Source organism: Anarrhichthys ocellatus, unplaced genomic scaffold (assembly GCF_004355925.1).
Source record: "Anarrhichthys ocellatus isolate YVR2014 unplaced genomic scaffold, GSC_Weel_1.0 scaffold2, whole genome shotgun sequence".
In the NCBI taxonomy this organism is placed as follows: Eukaryota; Metazoa; Chordata; class Actinopteri; order Perciformes; family Anarhichadidae; genus Anarrhichthys; species Anarrhichthys ocellatus.
In genome coordinates this window covers 10,212,557-10,231,426 of record NW_022280032.1, presented here as the reverse complement: position 1 = coordinate 10,231,426, position 18,870 = coordinate 10,212,557, and the positions used below count along the sequence as shown (strand labels likewise).

The 18,870-nt window shown below is 41.4% G+C and overlaps 1 protein-coding gene across 5 annotated transcripts in view; it reads right to left on the bottom strand.

Moving 5' to 3' along the window:
• Window positions 1–7,001: 7,001 nt before the first annotated feature.
• tln2b (talin 2b) overlaps window positions 7,002–18,870 on the bottom strand; it is a 74,338-nt gene continuing 62,469 nt past the window's right edge. For 2 of the 5 annotated variants that reach the window (XM_031870678.1, XM_031870694.1), the window contains exons 47-56: window positions 18,140–18,256; window positions 16,901–17,086; window positions 16,383–16,490; window positions 15,088–15,193; window positions 13,171–13,295; window positions 10,967–11,092; window positions 10,803–10,865; window positions 10,529–10,711; window positions 10,306–10,431; window positions 9,103–9,231 (exon numbers count right to left, since the gene is read on the bottom strand). In XM_031870678.1, coding sequence (XP_031726538.1) covers window positions 9,103–9,231; window positions 10,306–10,431; window positions 10,529–10,711; window positions 10,803–10,865; window positions 10,967–11,092; window positions 13,171–13,295; window positions 15,088–15,193; window positions 16,383–16,490; window positions 16,901–17,086; window positions 18,140–18,256 — 1,269 coding nt within the window. Of the gene's footprint in view, window positions 9,232–10,305; window positions 10,432–10,528; window positions 10,712–10,802; window positions 10,866–10,966; window positions 11,093–13,170; window positions 13,296–14,323; window positions 14,330–15,087; window positions 15,194–16,382; window positions 16,491–16,900; window positions 17,087–18,139; window positions 18,257–18,870 lie in introns of all 5 variants that reach the window. The other 3 variants (XM_031870670.1, XM_031870685.1, XM_031870660.1) reach the window with 3 other exon arrangements.

Genomic DNA, 18,870 nt, shown 5'->3' with positions numbered 1-18,870 from the left:
ACCAGTACAGTATTCTACTTGATAGATAGTTGCATAGAGGCTGTGACACTTTGACTCACGCAGTTCTGTGTGGTGATAAATCTGTCATTAAGGGTGTAAATCAAACAACAAAGTGTCCCTCAGTCAGTTGTAATTCCATTTAAACTTTCTACCTAGTTAACAAAAACTGAGAGTGCAGTGTAAGCCGCTTGAAATTCCAATTCACAGTTTCTTACCACGGACGGGCATGCTTGATAATTTGAGTCAAATTCCAGAGGTATGAAGGTCAAATATTTTAGTTGCAGGTGCTCCATTGAGGATGGGTAGCATTCTTCTTGTGCCAAGTTTTTTCAACAGTACAAGTAGCTGCTGTTAAATGAAAGGATCAGTCATCTCTGAGACTGTAAAGACCTGTAATAAAACTCCTACAGGCCAGGAATGGGGCACAACATTGTTTTGTCTCATATCGTTTCATAGAAATCCTCACTATTGGACACATTTTTTCTACAGATGCATTTTTTTCAAAGTTGAAATTTAGATGTCAAGTTTGCAGAGAAGCCTCTGTGGCACAATGCAAGCAGCTGTGACTTATTGAGAGAAAACAAGCTGAGCTTTGGTGTAAAAAATACCAAAAATGAAAGCTTCCAGCACTGCAAACACAAATGTGGGAAGAAGTCATAATGGAGGAATATTTGTGGCCTTGGACTCCTCCCAGACTGTTTGTTTGTGTTCCCCCTCTACAGATGGAGACACACAGAGAGGCAAGAATGTCAGCCATATCTGATGCTGCTCAGTCAGCTTAGACTAAAAGAGGGGAGGAGAGAAAGCATTCGGGGGGGAACTGTCATGATTCATTTCAGACTCATGCGGGTATGCCATGCTAGAATTATTGTGTAAAATTTAATTCTCCAAAAGGCCAGACATGTCATAGCAGGAATACTGGAACAGAAAAGTCAATCTGTCTGACATTCTGCAATACAAATCTGCCTTCAATTTAGAAAAACGACACTTTTTGCACTTCTGTTGTGTTTATTTGTACACAGTAAAGGGCAAGAGGGAAGAGGGGAGCAAATGATTGTTCACAGGCAGCTTGAACTTCTCCCAGATTAGAGATTCCTTCCACAGCATCAGAGTTGTGTGCTCAGATATTCTTCCTTCAGGGATCAAAGGCTGTTGAAAGATCTATTTGAGATGCTGACTTAAATGCTCACTGTCCTTTGCTTTGTGCTTGTTGATATCCTCTTACAGCATAATGATTGTTGCTTGCTCTTCCACAGCTGCCCAGCATCTCGTTGATGGTCTTCTTTAAATACTTGCCTTCAATCTTTTGCCCCTCATGTCACAGGGCTAGAAGTTTCCGTGTTTGCACACAGAGGGAGAATCTTTCATATACAGTATGTGTCCATATATGGGCTCTCTGGTGTTAGTGAGGTAGAGTAGACAGAGGAGAGGGCTAAGTTGCGGGGGCTTTTTGTGAGGTCCAAAGACGCACTCGATATTTCTTTCCATTCCACAGGGCTACAAAACTTCTTGGTATGCACCTCCAGCTCAGCCACTGTTACAGTCCTGCCTGTCAGAACCCTCGGCTGCAGAGAAATGAAACAATGGCAAAGAGGATGATGATGCTGGACTTCTATGGGAGTATGTTAGTTTCCCTGTCTATATTTTTGCTCTTAATAAAGCCCTTCTTAACAACAAAATCCATCTAAGCTCTCCTTGAGGGAGAACAATCATCATCAAAACCGTTTCAATTTCCATTTTTAGCAAACAAAAAGTCCAGTTTTCTAAATTTGAGTGAGAAAGTGAAGGTTTATATGAGCTTATGGACTTCAAACCGCAAAATGACCATGGCTTAGCTGAAGAAAAGCCATAATGTGGAGCGTGTGTGAGAATCTATGGTGATGAGACATTCCAGTGTGGTTTTGAGTGGCTGTTTGAAAGCTTGCGGCCGACGTTCACTATGACTGGGTCACAGTGGTCTCTCTGCAGCGAGGAATGCCACAGGAACCCAGAACTGTGCGGCACCTGCATTCTTACACCAAAGCCTTTCTGCAGCCCCGCGTTTGACGGTTGTGCAAAGTCAGTGATGAAACAACTGTCTGAGTGCAGGGACATGAGAATAAATAGGCATCCATCGGGTGTGGTCTGGTTGATTCCTGCCCCAACAACCAAGGCCTCTGGGTCAGAGATAACAATATACAGTACGATAAGAGAGTAATTATGCTACGAGTCTGCTTAAAGAACACATCTCTCCCATCAAAAGATTGAGAAAGACCGGAGGAGAAAGACGTTTTCAGATAATTTAGATAGTTAACATACCAAATCATGAACATAAAAAAATAGTCCTGAATTTAAGATCCTATGAGTAAAAGTACAGAAGTAGTATCAGCAAAATTAACTTAAAGTATTAAAAGTAAAAGTATAAACCAACCCTGTAACTGATATATTATCAATAATTCGTACAAAACATTTTACTGAAATAGCTGGTTGTGCTAGTTTCAACATCTTTAGTCAAGAGGTTTTTCAAGCTGGGAGTCAGCCTCCTCTTTAGGGCCACATGAAAAATGTGAGGGGTCCTGATACAATCAATGCAATAAAAGTTCCGCAACACAAAATTGTATTAATTTATTGGACTTTTCTCCAATCCTTGACTTTTAAATAAAACCATCTGAAAACTCTTTGGTGGAACTGTTTGAAATGTGAAAAATAGATTTGTTTTGTAAAGGGTCAAAAACTAAAATGGTTGCGCAATGTATTTTATTAAATAAGCGTATCATTTGTTTTGTATGTCAAATCTTAATCTGAAAAATAACTACAGCTGTAGGTATCTGAAATGAAGCTAGGGGAGTATAAGTAGCATAAAATAAATAAAAAAACTAATATAGAGTACCTCAAAATGATTCTTAACAGTACTTTAGTAAATGTACATACTCTCCACCAGACAGTGAAGAAAGTTTTTCGGTCACTCAGAGGTAATCAGCTGAGTCTCTGGCTGAGTAAATACAGCACAAGATGGGCAGACCGGCAAACTGCCCCTGTAAGACATAATAGTATGGATAAAGTCACACTGATTAATCATCTTGGCAGTCTCTACACCAAATCCTTTCTTAGAAAAACTGGCATCAGCGTTGAGAAAAATCTGCTGAGCACTAAGTGGAGTGACTGTTTATTCAGCTTTAACACAGGGCGGGGAGGCCGCAGGATCGAGAGAAGAAAAGGAGCCAAGGACTTCTTTCTCTGCAGAAATGTAGCCTGTCATCTAACGAGTGTGGAGCAAAGTTTCCTTATTAAGATAGAAGGTTTGGAGGGACGAGTGTTACATTTCACTCTAGACAGCTTAAATCCCAGGAACACCACAGATCAGTTCCAGTCGGCAGCACAGTCTGAGGCCGCGACGGTTCCCCTGTTCCACGGCTCATTCTCACACTGTTTAAGACCAAGACACCAAGAAAAATCACTGTAAATCACTGGGGAAACTCTGACTTTGGAAGAGCGGGTGTTGGAGTCACACATACGTTTAATGGATATTCCTGATGTTACTTGTGGAGTCGTCCAAAATTAGCACCCAGGGTTCGAGTCTCAGTTGTGACCCAATATAGCCCTGCTGACTGAGAAATACTGCCCTCCTTACAAGAAGGCTAAAGGAGCTGCTGTGCCGTCATGGGAGAAATGGACAGCGAATGCTGTCACTCAGCAGTGGATGGACACTCTGAATGTGACTGCAACTAATTCACATACTTCACATGAAAGCGCCACTCACCTGTTATCTCATGGAAATGGGTGAATTCTGTCTGCTTCAGCATTACATGAAGGAATGTGGGACACTTCCTGCAATTTGACACTCAAACTCTCACTTCTTTAACATTTGGCTGAGCAGTAGCAGTATATGTGGACCAACCCTGTTTGTCATGTTACATAGAAAGCATGGTTTCCATCTAATCTAATTTAGCCCAGTTGGTCTCAGGAGACTTCCATAATATTTGTAATATAGGAAATTTGAAACAGCCAAATCAACAATTTAGGGCAATATGACAGTAACCTCTTGGCTTTCAACTCTGTGAAATCACAACACATAATACGAATTGCCATTGTACCAAGTTAAAAAGGCACTGAGGTCATCTCTAAAAACAGTTCACTATTCTCATTAAATCAAAAGGTAAGAAATGGAGCCAATACGTTGGGAGAAACATGCTGATGACCTAAAATAGTCATGTGCTCCAGACCCGAGTAAATGGCTCTCTTACATCCATCAGCTGCTGTCCTCCAGGTTTATGTTAGGAAGCCCTGCTTCTCAGAGCAGCAGAGGGGTGGTGCGTGAATACGAGTAAACCACAGGCATCTTTTTTACACAATGACCTTAAAACCAAGTCACTGCCATATTCCTTTTCTTCAGCCTTTTCAGAGCATTTAATTGCCGACCCAGTGCAAGTATATTTACACAAAGTCCATGTACACATACACAGGCTGCATCCCTGAAACATGAAGTGCCTCAGAGAGTCTTGTTGAAGGAAACATGGAGAAAGACGGACACAACAGTTGGTTCAGTCATAAAAGAGATCATCTTCATTTACATAAACAATAAGAATAAGAGTGCAGAATAAAAAAGATTTGGTACTTTTCCTCTGCTGTTTAAGTGGCGTCTATACTTCTCTCTGGCATAGTATCTTTGGGTCTGGACTATGAGAAACTCCCTGACAAAATGGACCAAAGCCAAACATTAATTACAGCTATTTACCGATGAACAATGCTGGTTTCCACTGTTTTATCAGCTTGGGCAAGCTGTAAGTTTCTTGGCTTGACATGCACACCGCTAGACCCCTTCCTTTACTCCTGCAAACGTTCAGATAAACCTTGAAGAGCAGGCGTGCTTGAAATAGGGATGAGAACATCACATAGACCAAAGTTTACACCTAGACCTCTCTAAACGTGAGAAAATAAGTCACTGTGAGATTGAGATAATGAAAGTTTCAGTAGCATGCTTTGGTCAAATGGCCCAGCCCAAAACCTAAAGCCTTTCCCAATGTGCATTTTTTCAAAACCTCACTTCCTCTTTCATCCTTTTCTCTACAAGTGGAGAAAACTGGCTTAGGGGAGAGACTGTTTCCCTCTCTCTAGGCAGCAAAAGACCATGATACCCTAGAAACCTGTTTTTAAATTTTAGCCCCACCAGAACTGGGTTCCAAACAAAAAAATACAAGAATTTACAATTGTTTAGTCTGGTAATATAACTGTAGAAATAAATCCCAAATTAAGAAACTGATAAACACTAACATTTCAAGGCTTAACTGCCATAACATGGCTACATAGCTTCTCAGTGTGACAATTCTGTTTCACCGAGGCTGTTCTTAGCACAAGTCGTGGCTCCATTCCTGCACAGTATCACTTCCAAACCTACAGTAACTTTCCTTTTATTCACACTGGGAAATATATAAACATATAGATTTAAGAAACCCATATAAAGCCCAGTGCATTTGCTCTGCCACGACTAATTTAACATGCTGTAAATTAGTGCTGAAACGATGAAAGAGGAGAGTTGACCCAGTGTCCTTTGGTTTAGCCATGGGTTAACATGGCTTCATTTCTGAGAACCTGAGCACGGAACAAAGCCTGAAACTAAGTGGCTGCCAGTCTGTGGGGATTAGGAATGACACAAGTCACAGTGCTGCAAAACACAAACACACCTTCCAACACAACAAATATGAGACATAAAGGGGGCCAGAGATGTACACTGTTGTTGCTAAGGATAACCGTTTGTGTGGTAAGACTTTAAGAAACTCAAAAAAAATCGTTCTCAGGCTCCAGTGCTTCATTGAACAATTTTAAAATTTTGAATGTCTGCACCATTATTTCAAACAGAAAATTCAAGATGTCTTGTGCACGATAATTATATCTGCCACGGTGTCCGGCATCAAACCTAGAGCCAACCAAGTGCATCTGGAGTCCACACCTTCTTCCATGCGCATGAAAATGACATGTGACAGGAAGTCTTGTTAATGGCAACCAATAGAAAAACAAAGAGAGAGCTTGGGAAACAGATATAGGGGAATATATTGAGTGCATGAGACACTCTATTCTTTATTTTCATTTCAACCATCATGCTGAGCATGGTGCTTCTTCTGCCAAATGAACAGTTTTCAGGAAAGGGCTATAAATGTAGGATATTTGTTGAAAACGTGATTATAGCTATAACATAGGTATAACAGTTGCTTACTAATCGGTCTGAAATCATGAAGTTCAGGACAATAAGAGGACGAACTCGACCAGCCCGCGTCTCTGCTTTACATCATTCATCTATTGAGGTCTATTGAGGTCAAACTTAACCAGACAAACATCCTCCTGGTCTTTAGGACTGAAGGGAGACAGAGGGTGAGCAGTAGATGGGCACTCCCAGTTAAACACATGGCTTCAGTTTCCCCTCTCCACTGTGTGGCCTGGCCTTGCATGAGACCGAAACACTCAAACCAAATATGGTGTTCATTAGGACAACTCAGTGCGTTAGTGGCCGCCTTTAACCACCCTTTACACACTATGCCATCATTTGCTGCTGACACAGAAAGAGGATCAGCTTCAGAGTGAATTAAGTTAGTATTAGCTGAGGGGAAAAAGGCAACGACTAGGTACAAGTCTGCGTTATTGCCAGTAGCAGACTAACAACATGTCAACATGAGGCTACTTCCAAACAGCCCTAAGGTTCTAGCTGTTTAACTGTGAAAACCAGAGTGTAAAATGGATGTGAACTCTCATTCATGACCAAAACATCTAAATGGGAATCATGCATACTTCCAGGTCTGGTTTGTGAACCAGGAGGGGAAAAAAAAGCACATCCACTATGTCCATATTTGGTCTGGCTATCATTGCCAATCCTTCCACTAGAACATATTTCTCCAAACATCCACTGAGCCCTCTGACTGATCTGGGAAGGATAATGCTGACACCTGCTGGAAAGAATGCAGTAAGACATCTTTTTTTCCTCAAACACATACCTCGATGTGAAAAAGGACAAAATAATCTTAATGACGCTGGTTGTTTGAAACTCTTTATTTTTGGTGAATACAAAAAATACTTTTGTGACCAGATAAATATTATACATACAGCATCAAATGATAAAACTAATGCAGTCTGTTAAAGAAAGCACAACACCTATTCATAACAGAGCTAGTAATGTTTTCTAATTTCCGTTTATACTCGGACAAATCAGTTAGACAATATATTTCAGGGTAATTCTTACATTTACTGATTTTGTTATAATGGTTAGACAATGAAACAAGGAAGTTATTAAGTCCAACATTTAAGAGAGGCTTGGCATAATGATTTCAACAATTTCTTGACTTCAAACACAAATTGCCACATGCTCATGGAATGCAGTCTAGTGTTAAGTCTTCCAACACGCTCTCTAAATCCTAAGGTATCCACGGATGCCCTTTTCTATCAGCATTTTAATATTGTAGGCAAGTAGGCCACCAGCCAAGGCATTGTATTGTATGGCAAAGGACTAAGTGACAGTTTAAGACCCCGATGGGGATTAGACTGGCATAATGGTTCTGATCCAGAGAGGACAAGGCTCAGGCTCCCACTCAGCCTGGTCTTCAGCTGCTCGCAGGGCAGACTCAAGTAAGGCACTAGTACACAATGCAGTCCACACACTGGCATGGACAGACTGAGGAGATGAACTGCTTCAAATTTCCAATATATTATAAATCAATGTAGCAAAGAGAAAGAAGAAGCATTTAATAAGTTTCCTCAATCAGAGCTTGAAGCTATTTTCCTCTAGTTTGTAAGAAGAATGTCCTACTTCTAATATAATGGAAGCTTTAAATCGCCGTCTTCAGTGCGTATGTTTATGAGCACCTTCAGTGCATAATGTATGCTCGCTTCATTCAAGAGCCCGAAGCCAAATATCATTGCACATAAACAATCTTACAACCAATAACAGCGCAGACTCTCATTATTATCACGCCAGGATATTCAGTGTAATGTATTGCTGTAGACAGTCGGTCTAGAGTGAAAATGCCTTTACCATTACAGGGCGGTGACTGGTGGAGAATAACTGTGTGTGTACAGTACAGTGGGTCCCGAACAAAATCTGGCCAGTGTCAATATGAGAGGAATTAAAACATGAAGACAAGAGAGAACAAACATGACAAGTAATGTAAACATATATTCCTTACACAGCTCTGTATATGTGAGGGAAGAACCGATGGGGTTACATGAAGTGACGAGATGTTCAAGCAGCATGACATATTTGGTCGCATATAATCCAGATTCTCTAAATGACACCTGTCTGCTCTTTAAGAAAAAATCTGCCAAGAATAAATATCTTTATAGCTAGTGTTGGCCAGTGGTCTGTAATTGTTTATTTACTCCAATCAGAAACCCTCATTGTTTGGCATCAAGCTGGACAGCATAGCTTAATCAGAATTATTTTATTTCTAAAGATTTGCTACTTTATCAGCACAATTCACATTGTTATCAGCAAAATATAAGTCCCTCTCCAAGATATACTACTCTATTGGTTAGTATCATCATTGAGATGTATAGACATTATGGTGCATGCAAGCCAGTGGTGAAAAGAGGCATCCCCCCCTCCTGCCTTTGAGGTTTTTACATTTACAATAGAAGCTATGGACCCTTGGGTTTCTTCTGCCAGAATCAGGTCATTTATATTTGCTCTAAACCTTCAATAATTATAGGACATTCACTGATTATAGAGGATTTCTGCATTCGCAACATCTTCGATTGGTGATTGTAACAGTCGATAATGCTCATGATGCAGTAACACTCACAAAGCAATGATACGTTTGTCATACAACTTTATCATACTGTCTCCACTTGCTTATAGTGACAACTGTAACAACCTTGTCCATGTTGAACTCTGAATGCCAATGCCGTTCACTAACAAATACATACATACGTCACACACACCACACACACACACACACACACACACACACAAGCACACAAATACACGACAGAGCACAGGCACTTGATTTTCTCACCAAACAGGCCTGTTTCAAGTGCTGTATATTCCTCGGTAATATGAGAGCAAAGCAGCCAATCGTACATCGGCAACGTCTCCCAATGACAAGAGGGTGTCATCAGCGCGGCTCACACCCCGTCTGTCAATCAGCCCTCATCCTCCCTCAGCTCGCTGGGTAGGAACTTGTACTGCTGCTGTCGGATCTGAGCCAGCTTTTTCCGGGCTTCCTCCAGCTCTCGCTCCTTCCTCAGCATCTCCTCCTGAGCCGCAATGATCTGAAGAGGATGGGAACAGCTGACAGGAAAATGTGCCTTCTACTTAACATAATCCCATTCCTGTGGATAGCTTGATATGGAAACAACAGTACAGATGTACAGATGTGAACTCCAAACACAACCCGTTGAATACAGCCTCTTATAGTGACAAAAATAAATAAATAAACAAAACTTCCTGAAAATATCTATACATTCAAGTGGATGAGATTGGTAATGATGCATGTAGAAAGAAGCATTTAAACATTACAGGGGAAAGTAATTTCATTACAACTTTTGGACTGCATTGTACTATATTGTTGAATTTATTATTCAGATTCAAATATTTTTTAAACTGTTTTCAGAATACAAATGAATAACATTTTGAAACCACCTCGGGGCTGTATGTCTCTGCCAACCAGTTAAGTCCAAAATTACATCATTTTATTTTTCATCATCTTATCCTATTAGACATTGATGTGAAATTGGCATGTGGTTATGGCCAAAAATATGTTTTGTGAGGTCACGGTGACCATTGACCATCAAATTCTTATCAGTTCAACTTTGAGTCCAAGTGGATGTTTGTGCCAAATTCCCTCCAGGCATTCCTGAGATATCAACATTATGAGAAAGGGATAGCCAATAATAAAGTTTATAATTCCGTTATCATTTGGGCCATTTAGAAAAAAAAAAAGGAAAACTAACAGTAATTGGTCAGACTCAGTCTAAAGCGGTTAAAGACCAAAGCAGAAATCAATGAGAGTGAGCCTTACTGATGCCCAGCTGGGCTGCACCACCAACTGAAACAGGAATTCAATCAATCGAGATGAAAAGTATAGCTTCCTGTGGCACCATGGAGTTACTTTCAATTTTTTTTGCAGAGATGAAACAGAAGCCAGTTTTCAAGAGATATGATGTTTTGCAGCTGTGGGTGTCTGGTAAACAGCTTTGAAATGAAGCTGATGGTTTCACGATTACAGAAAAAAGGCACATCAGTGAGAGGTTCAAACACACAGTGAAAAGGGCAAACCACACAACAGGAATGATTTCTCTTCCAGGTCTCACATACTGCAACATTTTTACAGACTTTTGTCTTACCTGAGCTATGCCTCCAACGAATTTGGTCTTTACCACCACGCTGTCAACTTCAGTCTTATCAAATGCTGCTTTCTGAGCCGCCTTCACCAGGTTGTCTGAAGCCCGCTTCACTGCGTTGCCGGCAGCCTTCAAACAGATAATCTCAAAGTTAGCACATAACATAACAAAACATGCATCTGTATGCAAATTCCACGGACAAGTTAAGGCCGTGTTTCAGTGTTACCTGTAGTCTCTTCATGGCTTCAGAATCCTGGTCAGCCTTGACCTTGCAGGCCACCAGCAGCTGAGCCGTGGAGGCTGCAACCTGTTTGGCTGAAGAGATGAGCTTCTCCTCGCTGGCGTGGCCCTGCACTGAGGCGTTAGCTGACTCACACAGGCTACTGGTGGCTGTGGCTACCATACGCGCCTACAGCAAGCAACACAGGCTTTTTGGTTTAATCAGGGTAACATTAAACAAATGTGTACAGTGATTTGCAAATGTGTTTAGGGGAACTTACAGCTGATATGAGACCCTGTGACCACTGACCATCATCCACTGCATTTGCTAGATTGGATCCCACCTGAGGTTGACATTGGGTAAGAGAGATATTGTGTATCTTGTTTAATATTATTAGTAATGTATAGGATCTTGTTGAGCGTCCGAGTATGTGTGTTGACTGACCTTGCCTTGTGCCACCAGTTCTCTCTGAGCTGCTGATGCAGATTTAACAAGAGCGCTGGTCGCTGCAGCGATGGACTTTGCTGCTTCTAATATCTGCTCCTCAAAATCCAGCGTCTCATCTGCCTGCTGAAAGAAAAACCACATATTAATTTAGACTTACAACTATAGTATGCTACAATAATAATAGATTATTATCACTGTGTCAACTAGAGTCGTGACCAGGATTTTATTAATACTAAAATCATGAGTCATGATCACAAAAAACAATGTTTTTATAGTATGTGGAGTTTGTTATTAACGAACAGTTAATGACAAACTCCACTGTACATTTTACTCCCCAACATGGTCTAATTTCTGTTTCAAAACCTTTTCTACACTGCCAGGAATAAACATCCGGTGGGGGAATATTGATTCACATACTGATTTTTTATTAGCCTAAAAAGAAGTAGAATTTGTATACAATAGCTACTGCCTAAATGTTCCTAATGTTCAACCTAATCGTTCCCAATCAGCACAATCGAACATGATGTCCCATTTCCCAAACCTGAACTGAACACCATTACGACGATCCCAGTGCATCAGTTCAGAGACAGCTAGCACATCTCTGCCTCAGCAGTCATCAGCATGTGATTGACCACAGACCTCCATAAACACATAAGGCACACGTGGCTGGAGACAGGGCGGGACACTGTAGGAATATGTTTGATATATAGTTGGACTGAATAACAACCTAATATATCAAACATATCAGACAGAGCCCTGCAGAGAAGGCTTCCAGGTATACAACGGCTCAGAGAGGGATGGGGAGGCGGGACAAGGGAGCATGCTGGGAGCATCAGAGTCCTCCTTTTCTTAAAGTGTGAGAGGGACAAAGGAGCACAGAGGAGAGTGAGTAAAGAGGAGGAAGAAGGAGAATCCAAGCTGTTTCAGGCAAATTACACCTCAATATAAGGGGCTAGTTTACAGACCTTAGAGGGGCTTGATGCCTCTATGAATTGTGATATTTGTTAGCTCTCTCTCGGAAAAAGAAAAGTAACCAAAGGAAGAACATTATCATAATTTCAAAAAAACATATGTGGTCCTATGAAATGGTTTCAGACTACTTTGTGGACTACTTGAATAAGCAGGAATCCCTCTGAGCAATAATGTGTGCACAGCATATGAAAACAAATATTTTAGCTTCTGACTACAGGCGATAGTAAGGCATGCTCATGTAAAACACTTGAACTGTCCTCACAAGAGGGAATAAATGTAGTAGAACCAGTGGTACTAAATGCTGTATTGTAAAGCTTGTTTCCTGTTCGATCACTAGAGGGAGACACTGACAAACTAAAAAGAGGTAAAGCTTTTAACTCACTAATCCCTTTTCATAAACACAAAGGTCCTCATAAATGCAGTCTGTAGCTGTGGAATTATAGTATGAGACAGAGCATTATATGGGCTTTATTAAAAGTGGGGTAGCCTAAATATGCTTTAATATATATTATATGTGCAGAGGGGTGAACTGATACTCACTCTGTGTATAGGAAGATGTATAGAAAAGGAGGAAAACACTACAGGCACAGGAGGAAGAACAATGGGATCCAACTATCCAGTCTCCAGAGACAAATAAACAAACAACACGATCATGCAATACCACACACCACAAACACGACCCTGTGTTACATACACACCAATATTAAACAAATATCACTTTCCAAGGGCACTATCACTACCATCTCCCAGGGGGACGAATAACAGGCTAAGAAAAAAGCCTCCCTCAGTTTAGTTTAGAAATTAGGAACACTGCAATAAAATAAAGGAAATACGTTCAATAAGACGGAGGCCCTCTCTTTCGGAAAGTTCATCACACATTTGAACTCTCCAACATAAGCTTGAGGACCCATCCGAGGACCCATAATTGCGTCTCCTGGCAACACAACTCAAAATAATGTCCAGAAGTGCCTTTGAAGAAGGTTTTCTGAGTGTGATATGTTAGCTCACCAGACCAGCTGTCTGAGTCAACATGGTAAGTGTCAGGAAGAAACATTTCTTTCTCCTTTAATGACATCGAGATAGCTCCTCAGGCACTGAAAATAATGACTCCACTTCAAAGTCAGTGTCACCTTTTCCTACCTTTGGCCCACATCGACTCCCTGCTGATTAATGGCAAAAAGCTGTGCATGGGTTTTGAGGGTGGAAAGGGTTGAGAGGGGCACTTATACCTTGGGCTTGGCTCTGGGTTTCAGCTGCTCTAGTTTCTTGGCTGCAGCTTCAATGGACGCTGCTGCTCCAAGGAGCTCAGTCTCAGCGATGACAGTGGGGTCCTCGGGGTCCACACACTCTGAGCCTGAAAGGGGTTGACACGTACCAAGACTTTGGTTTTCATATAAATACACACAAGTACAAAGGACCTCATAAAAAAAGATTTTCATATTCTTATCTTCAATGTTTTTTTTGTGCAACGTCATATCCAGAATAGGCTCCTAACGTCACTTCCTGCAACCGGAGCGGGTTAAATAATTTAAGATTTTCATGTTGATATTGTAATGTTATGCAATAGTATCAAAAGCCAATTTAATTTATTGGTGATATTGTTAGGCTACATGAATACATAATAGAATGATATTAGCCGATAAGTCAAGCAGGATAATGTCAACATATTGAATATTTTGATATATATATGAAGTGTCATGTATATATATATAGTAATTTAAAATATTAAGTAATGAAATATACAATCCATTAGTGACAAACTTTGACTTGCCTAACAGCAGGCTGCACATGACTCTTACGACAGGTCTAGACCACTTGTATAATTGTGCTCATATCTAAGACGAATTTTCAAAATACGACAAAATTGGTGAATGCGGCGAGTTCTCCTAAATTACTCATACAAGCCACTTCAGAATAAATCTGTTTGTACAAGTGCTTGTCTTGCATGGGGCCCAATCGTTCTGTTGATTTTATGTAACAAGAGTTCAAAATCATTCTTCAATAATAACTCATTCACACAATGCAGGCCTCACAGAGATGCCAACTCTCCCCCTACTTCAGCTGCAGAAAATGAGCTCTATACACTCCACAGAATTGTTTGCATTGTGACAGTAATGCCTCAAAGTTAAACAAGATAAACTAAAAGTTAGAAGAAATGCACATTTGATGGATCATTGTCTTTTTATTGTTTTTTAAGTGCCCATAAAACGGAGCTGTTTGGGAACAGCATGGTAAAGCAGATGGAACGATGTTTTCATAGATTATGTTGAGCTCTGGGGAAATCTGTTCTGCACCCCCACCCCCAAGCCATCTACTCCGCTACCCCCATCTGACTCTATGAAAGGTGATCTGGAGGAACAAAACACACCACATCCCACTTACCTCCATCTGAGGCAGCGATGGAAGAGAGGGGGCGAGAGAGGGAAAGAGCACATGGGACATTAGAGAGGTAAAGTGGATAGCCCCGCTGGGTCTCAGGCTATACGCTGAAATCTAATTCTCATCCAAACACAATCTATTACTGCTGTCAGAGGCAGCAGTGCAGCTTCTATAGGAAACACTCTGCGTCATAACGATTTGCAGAGCTTCATTTCCACGGCAGTCACTCTACGCTGCGATTTCAATATTCTGGAGTAATTTTCATGACCTATCTTTATTATAGACGCAGACAGGTTTTGTGGTTTAACTCAATAACACCGTGACATTATTCATGCACAAGAGGATTAGGACTCCTTTGACTAATCTCTAACATCGCCACAATCCTGTCATGTTTTTTGTTTCGTTTTGCATTTTATGAAATTGACTTGCTTCCTCATGGAAATCCTCTCGCTTCAAACTGACTGTATTTTCCAATTACAGCTTTTCCTAGTTTTACACTGCGGTGGCTATAATGTCTCAATTTAAAATCAAAATCAGCTGCCAACAATTTTTGGACAGCACACACGCTTCTGTAAAATTCTGACTCCTAATAAAATAACATCATTCTGTTTTATAAGGTACCATAAGCATTTGGAATACTAAATATACAAAGATGTCATGTGTCCAATGGTCCATTTAATCAGTCAGAATGAGGTCACCAGAAAACTAAAGGCTGTCAAGCCTGACTTTTGTTTGCGTGCATTGTGTAAGAGTGTGTGAGGCCTCACCTTTCATGGCCTCAGCTGTCTGGACGAGCTCCGTCACACACGCTGCCACATGCTTTGAGTGGAAGGCCAGCTGCTGCTTCTGCTCGGGTATGGGCTTGTGCAGCACCTGAGAATACAAAAGCCCGCCAACACAGGAACAAGAGGCAAGAGTAACTGTAGTGTAGAAGCGAGCGAGAGTGCAAAGATGATTAACATTCACACGGCTGCCAGGGATAGCCGACAAAAAAGCATTTATATATCTGTTCTGCAACTTTTCGGCAATTTATGTAAAAAACTACGTGGCAACACTAATAATTAACTTGAATATAGCGACAGCCCACTCTTTATATTCAACCACATATTATAACACAAGTTACTTTTAGTGGCTAATGTCCTGCCAGAATCAACACGATGTCCTCCTAACTAATTATATGAGATCATTAATTAAGTTAATTAATACCTTGATTAACATGTTTTACATCTCAACACACTTGTCTTAACATAACGCATGGGGAGTGTTATTATGAAAAAAGGTTTTGCTGATTTTTATGCAGTTTTATGCAACAAGGTGCTCAGAATTAAAATCTGATCCTTTGTAAAGGTATTTCTAAGATGAATGTGGTAACACACATATGTATGAAGTGGGCATTATTCTATAGTCTTCCTCCTGACAATGAGCCTCGGGGACACCAACAATACTTTGGACTCCCCTCTGACTGTGACACTCAACCCCAAACCTATTTTTTCCTACAAAAACATCACCCTTTTAAAAACAGGACAACAATATATACTTTTAGTATTTATAAAGGGCTGAGTATTGCATTTGTTTGGGGCTTTTTCAGTCTTGTCCTTCAGTTTTTACAGCACCAGGACTGTGTACGGAATGTGGGATCGATCCCACGTACGCACACATATCCCTCATGATCTGGGCATTAATAGAGGTCTGTGGCACAGAGGAATAAGCTACATCAGGCTTTGGCTACACAGATAATTCTTGTTTGTGAGATCAACTTATTGTTGGTTTTGGTATTTTTGTGGGATTTGTCAATAAGAAAAACATTAGAATATCACCAGCCTTCTTTCTTCTTTCAGTTGAAGTGATGCTCCAGTAAATGCAAGCATGACTGGCAGGAAGCCAGGAATACATTTTCAAATATTAAAGGATTTAATCCTGCAGATAAGACCTGTGAAACCTCACTTGGTAAAAGTAAATATCAGGATCCACTCATCCACACTGTTGCTACACATGTTTACGCTCACAAATGCAAGTCACTTCCATCCTTTATTCATGAGACACGAGACTGTCTAAGTCTAACCTGCAGGACTTGCTCCAGAAGGTTGACGTATTCGGCTGTGCACTCAGAGCCGTACTGCAGGGCCTTGCTCCTCAATTCCTCGCCTACTTCTTGGTGGCAAGCTGCTTGCTGGAAGGGCGAGAAAAACAATGTTGTGTGGTGAATTCAAAAATTGCATTTCAATGTTCTGATACAAAAGTGAAAACAATCTATGTTAGGTCTGGAATATGCACATTATCTAGCGCCAATCACAAACCACATTCATGGCTCAGAAAAAAAATCATTCACTAATTTGTAATACTTTGATTTTCAAAAGCATAGCCTATATTTCTGTATTTTTTATGTTTTTGTCTTGTAGGTGCTCTGCAGTCACTGACGACATCCTGACTGCAGCGCCGACGACTTTGAAAAATGACCGAGTCACTACCAGCATGAAGTAGACTAGACTCTATTGTCCTTTCTGCTCCCAGCAGGCTGGGCTCACATGTCCGGCGATGTCTGTGTGAGGCCTGTTCTGGCAGAGTGGTTTGGATTAGCACCTTGCAGGAAGTCAGCATATCCGTGATGGCTTTTCGGCTCAGGTTGGCCGTGGCGATCACATCCTCCTGCTGAGCAGAGTTTCCTGCGGCCACTGCCTTGGCCGTTGCTATAGTGATGCCCTTTGTCATGCGGATGAACTCCCCGGGTGTCGTGCACTTGTCCGGGACGTCCTTGGACTGGAACACCTGACATGATGAGAACCCAAAGACACAGGTAGTTGGATACATAGTAGGCATGACAGGGGCTCAGATACTGTATGTTAAAGTTACTACAAAGAACTTTTAACTGGTTATGAAAGAGCCTCAATTTAATACTGGTGCCTCTATATGACCATCACCAAGAATATTGGCTATTTCTATATAGCTATTCTTAATTCTCATCATCAAGTCCGATTCCCCGCAATGGCACATAGGTTTGCCAGAAACTCCTTCAGCTTAGACTCTAGGAAGGCCTCCGGCAGGACCTGCAGTCGGAGCTCCAGAGGGCTCCGCGTCCGACAGCAGTGGCTCCTCCTCCGGCCAGGGGCGGAGCTTTGCCTCGCTGCTCCGCCTGTCCCACGCTGGGAGCCAACACTGACACTATGCTGCAGGAGGCCCAGGCTGTATTGGCCTGCTGGAGCAAAGGGAGGCACGGGAGAACCAGAACCAGCACTGAGAGGTGCAGATTGTTAGGCCCTGCTGCAGTAAAGTGAAAGGTTTTCTATAGGAACTTCGGTGCTCGCAAACACTTTTGTCCACAGGGACCGTCAAAATCAGCACAAAATGAAAGTTATCCATAGTAGCTTTAAAACAGATGGGAATATTCTAAGAGAAGAAATTAGGAAGTGCACACGTGAGGCAGACAGAACGTCTTGTGCTGTATGATTAGGAGTTCGGTAGACTGTGTTGAATACGGCTCTTGGTAAAGCCTCCTCTCGGGCTCGGGGGTCCTCCTATAAGGATTAGCAGCAAATTACAAAAAAAACAAGCTCTTGAAATCTTCTTCCTTTCTCACTTAGCCTGCGCCTGCTACCCAGACCCTGATAAGAGCTGTGAGAAACCTGCAGGGGCTGAGAGGAAAGGAGGAGGAAAGGAGCTGGACAGATAATAAAGGAAAAAGAACAAATAGCTCCCCTGTTATGTTCAGAATAATAGACACAGATATCCCTGACCCTCTTGTGAGACAGTTTTCCAAAGAAGCGGTGTCTCATCCCTCAAAAAGACAATCAAGAAGAGGTTCGGACTGTGAGGAGCTCTTACCGTCAGCTCCTGCTTGATGCACTCAATAGTGGCCTCCAGTGCCCTCGTCCCGCGAGTCGCTTCATCCTCCACTGCCTTCACTGTTTTTAAAAGAGACGTTACGTTGGTCACCATGACCTGTCAAAGAAAGGGAGAAAGGATGAGGCTCACAGTCAGACCAGGAGGTGGAGCTCTTTCCCCTTAGCTGCAAAACATTCAATTTTATTTTATGCCTCCTTCTTTACTGATTCCAATACAGTGAATATTGGTTACATGTGTTGAAGGTGATATTCTCATGAAAATGAAAAACATCAGCTGCTCAACAGAAGAATGAAGGTTGCATTTCAAATCAAAAGAGTATGATTTACTACTTGTAATACAGTTTATTGACTGACACCTAGGATGGGAAAATAAATTATTGAAGTTCTTTTCATGGTGATACATTCTGTTCTGTCAGTGCTGCATTCAGCGAAGAGTGTGTTATTAAGTTAGGAATTCCAGCAACATGATCACCAGGAGTTTGAGAGGGTCCCATTTGGAGGTCACCATATGTTGGTGGAACAGAAACAATCTGTCAACATGACCGGGTCCACGGGTGGCCCTAATTCCATTTAGATGAGACAACATAAGAAACCCCATGCAACAGTTAGAGTTACATGCTGTTCTTGGGATGATAGTTCTGAGAACAATAAATAAATACTACGAGGACGTTTGCAGAAGACGAGCAAATCTTTGATTTAGAGGCATCTGAG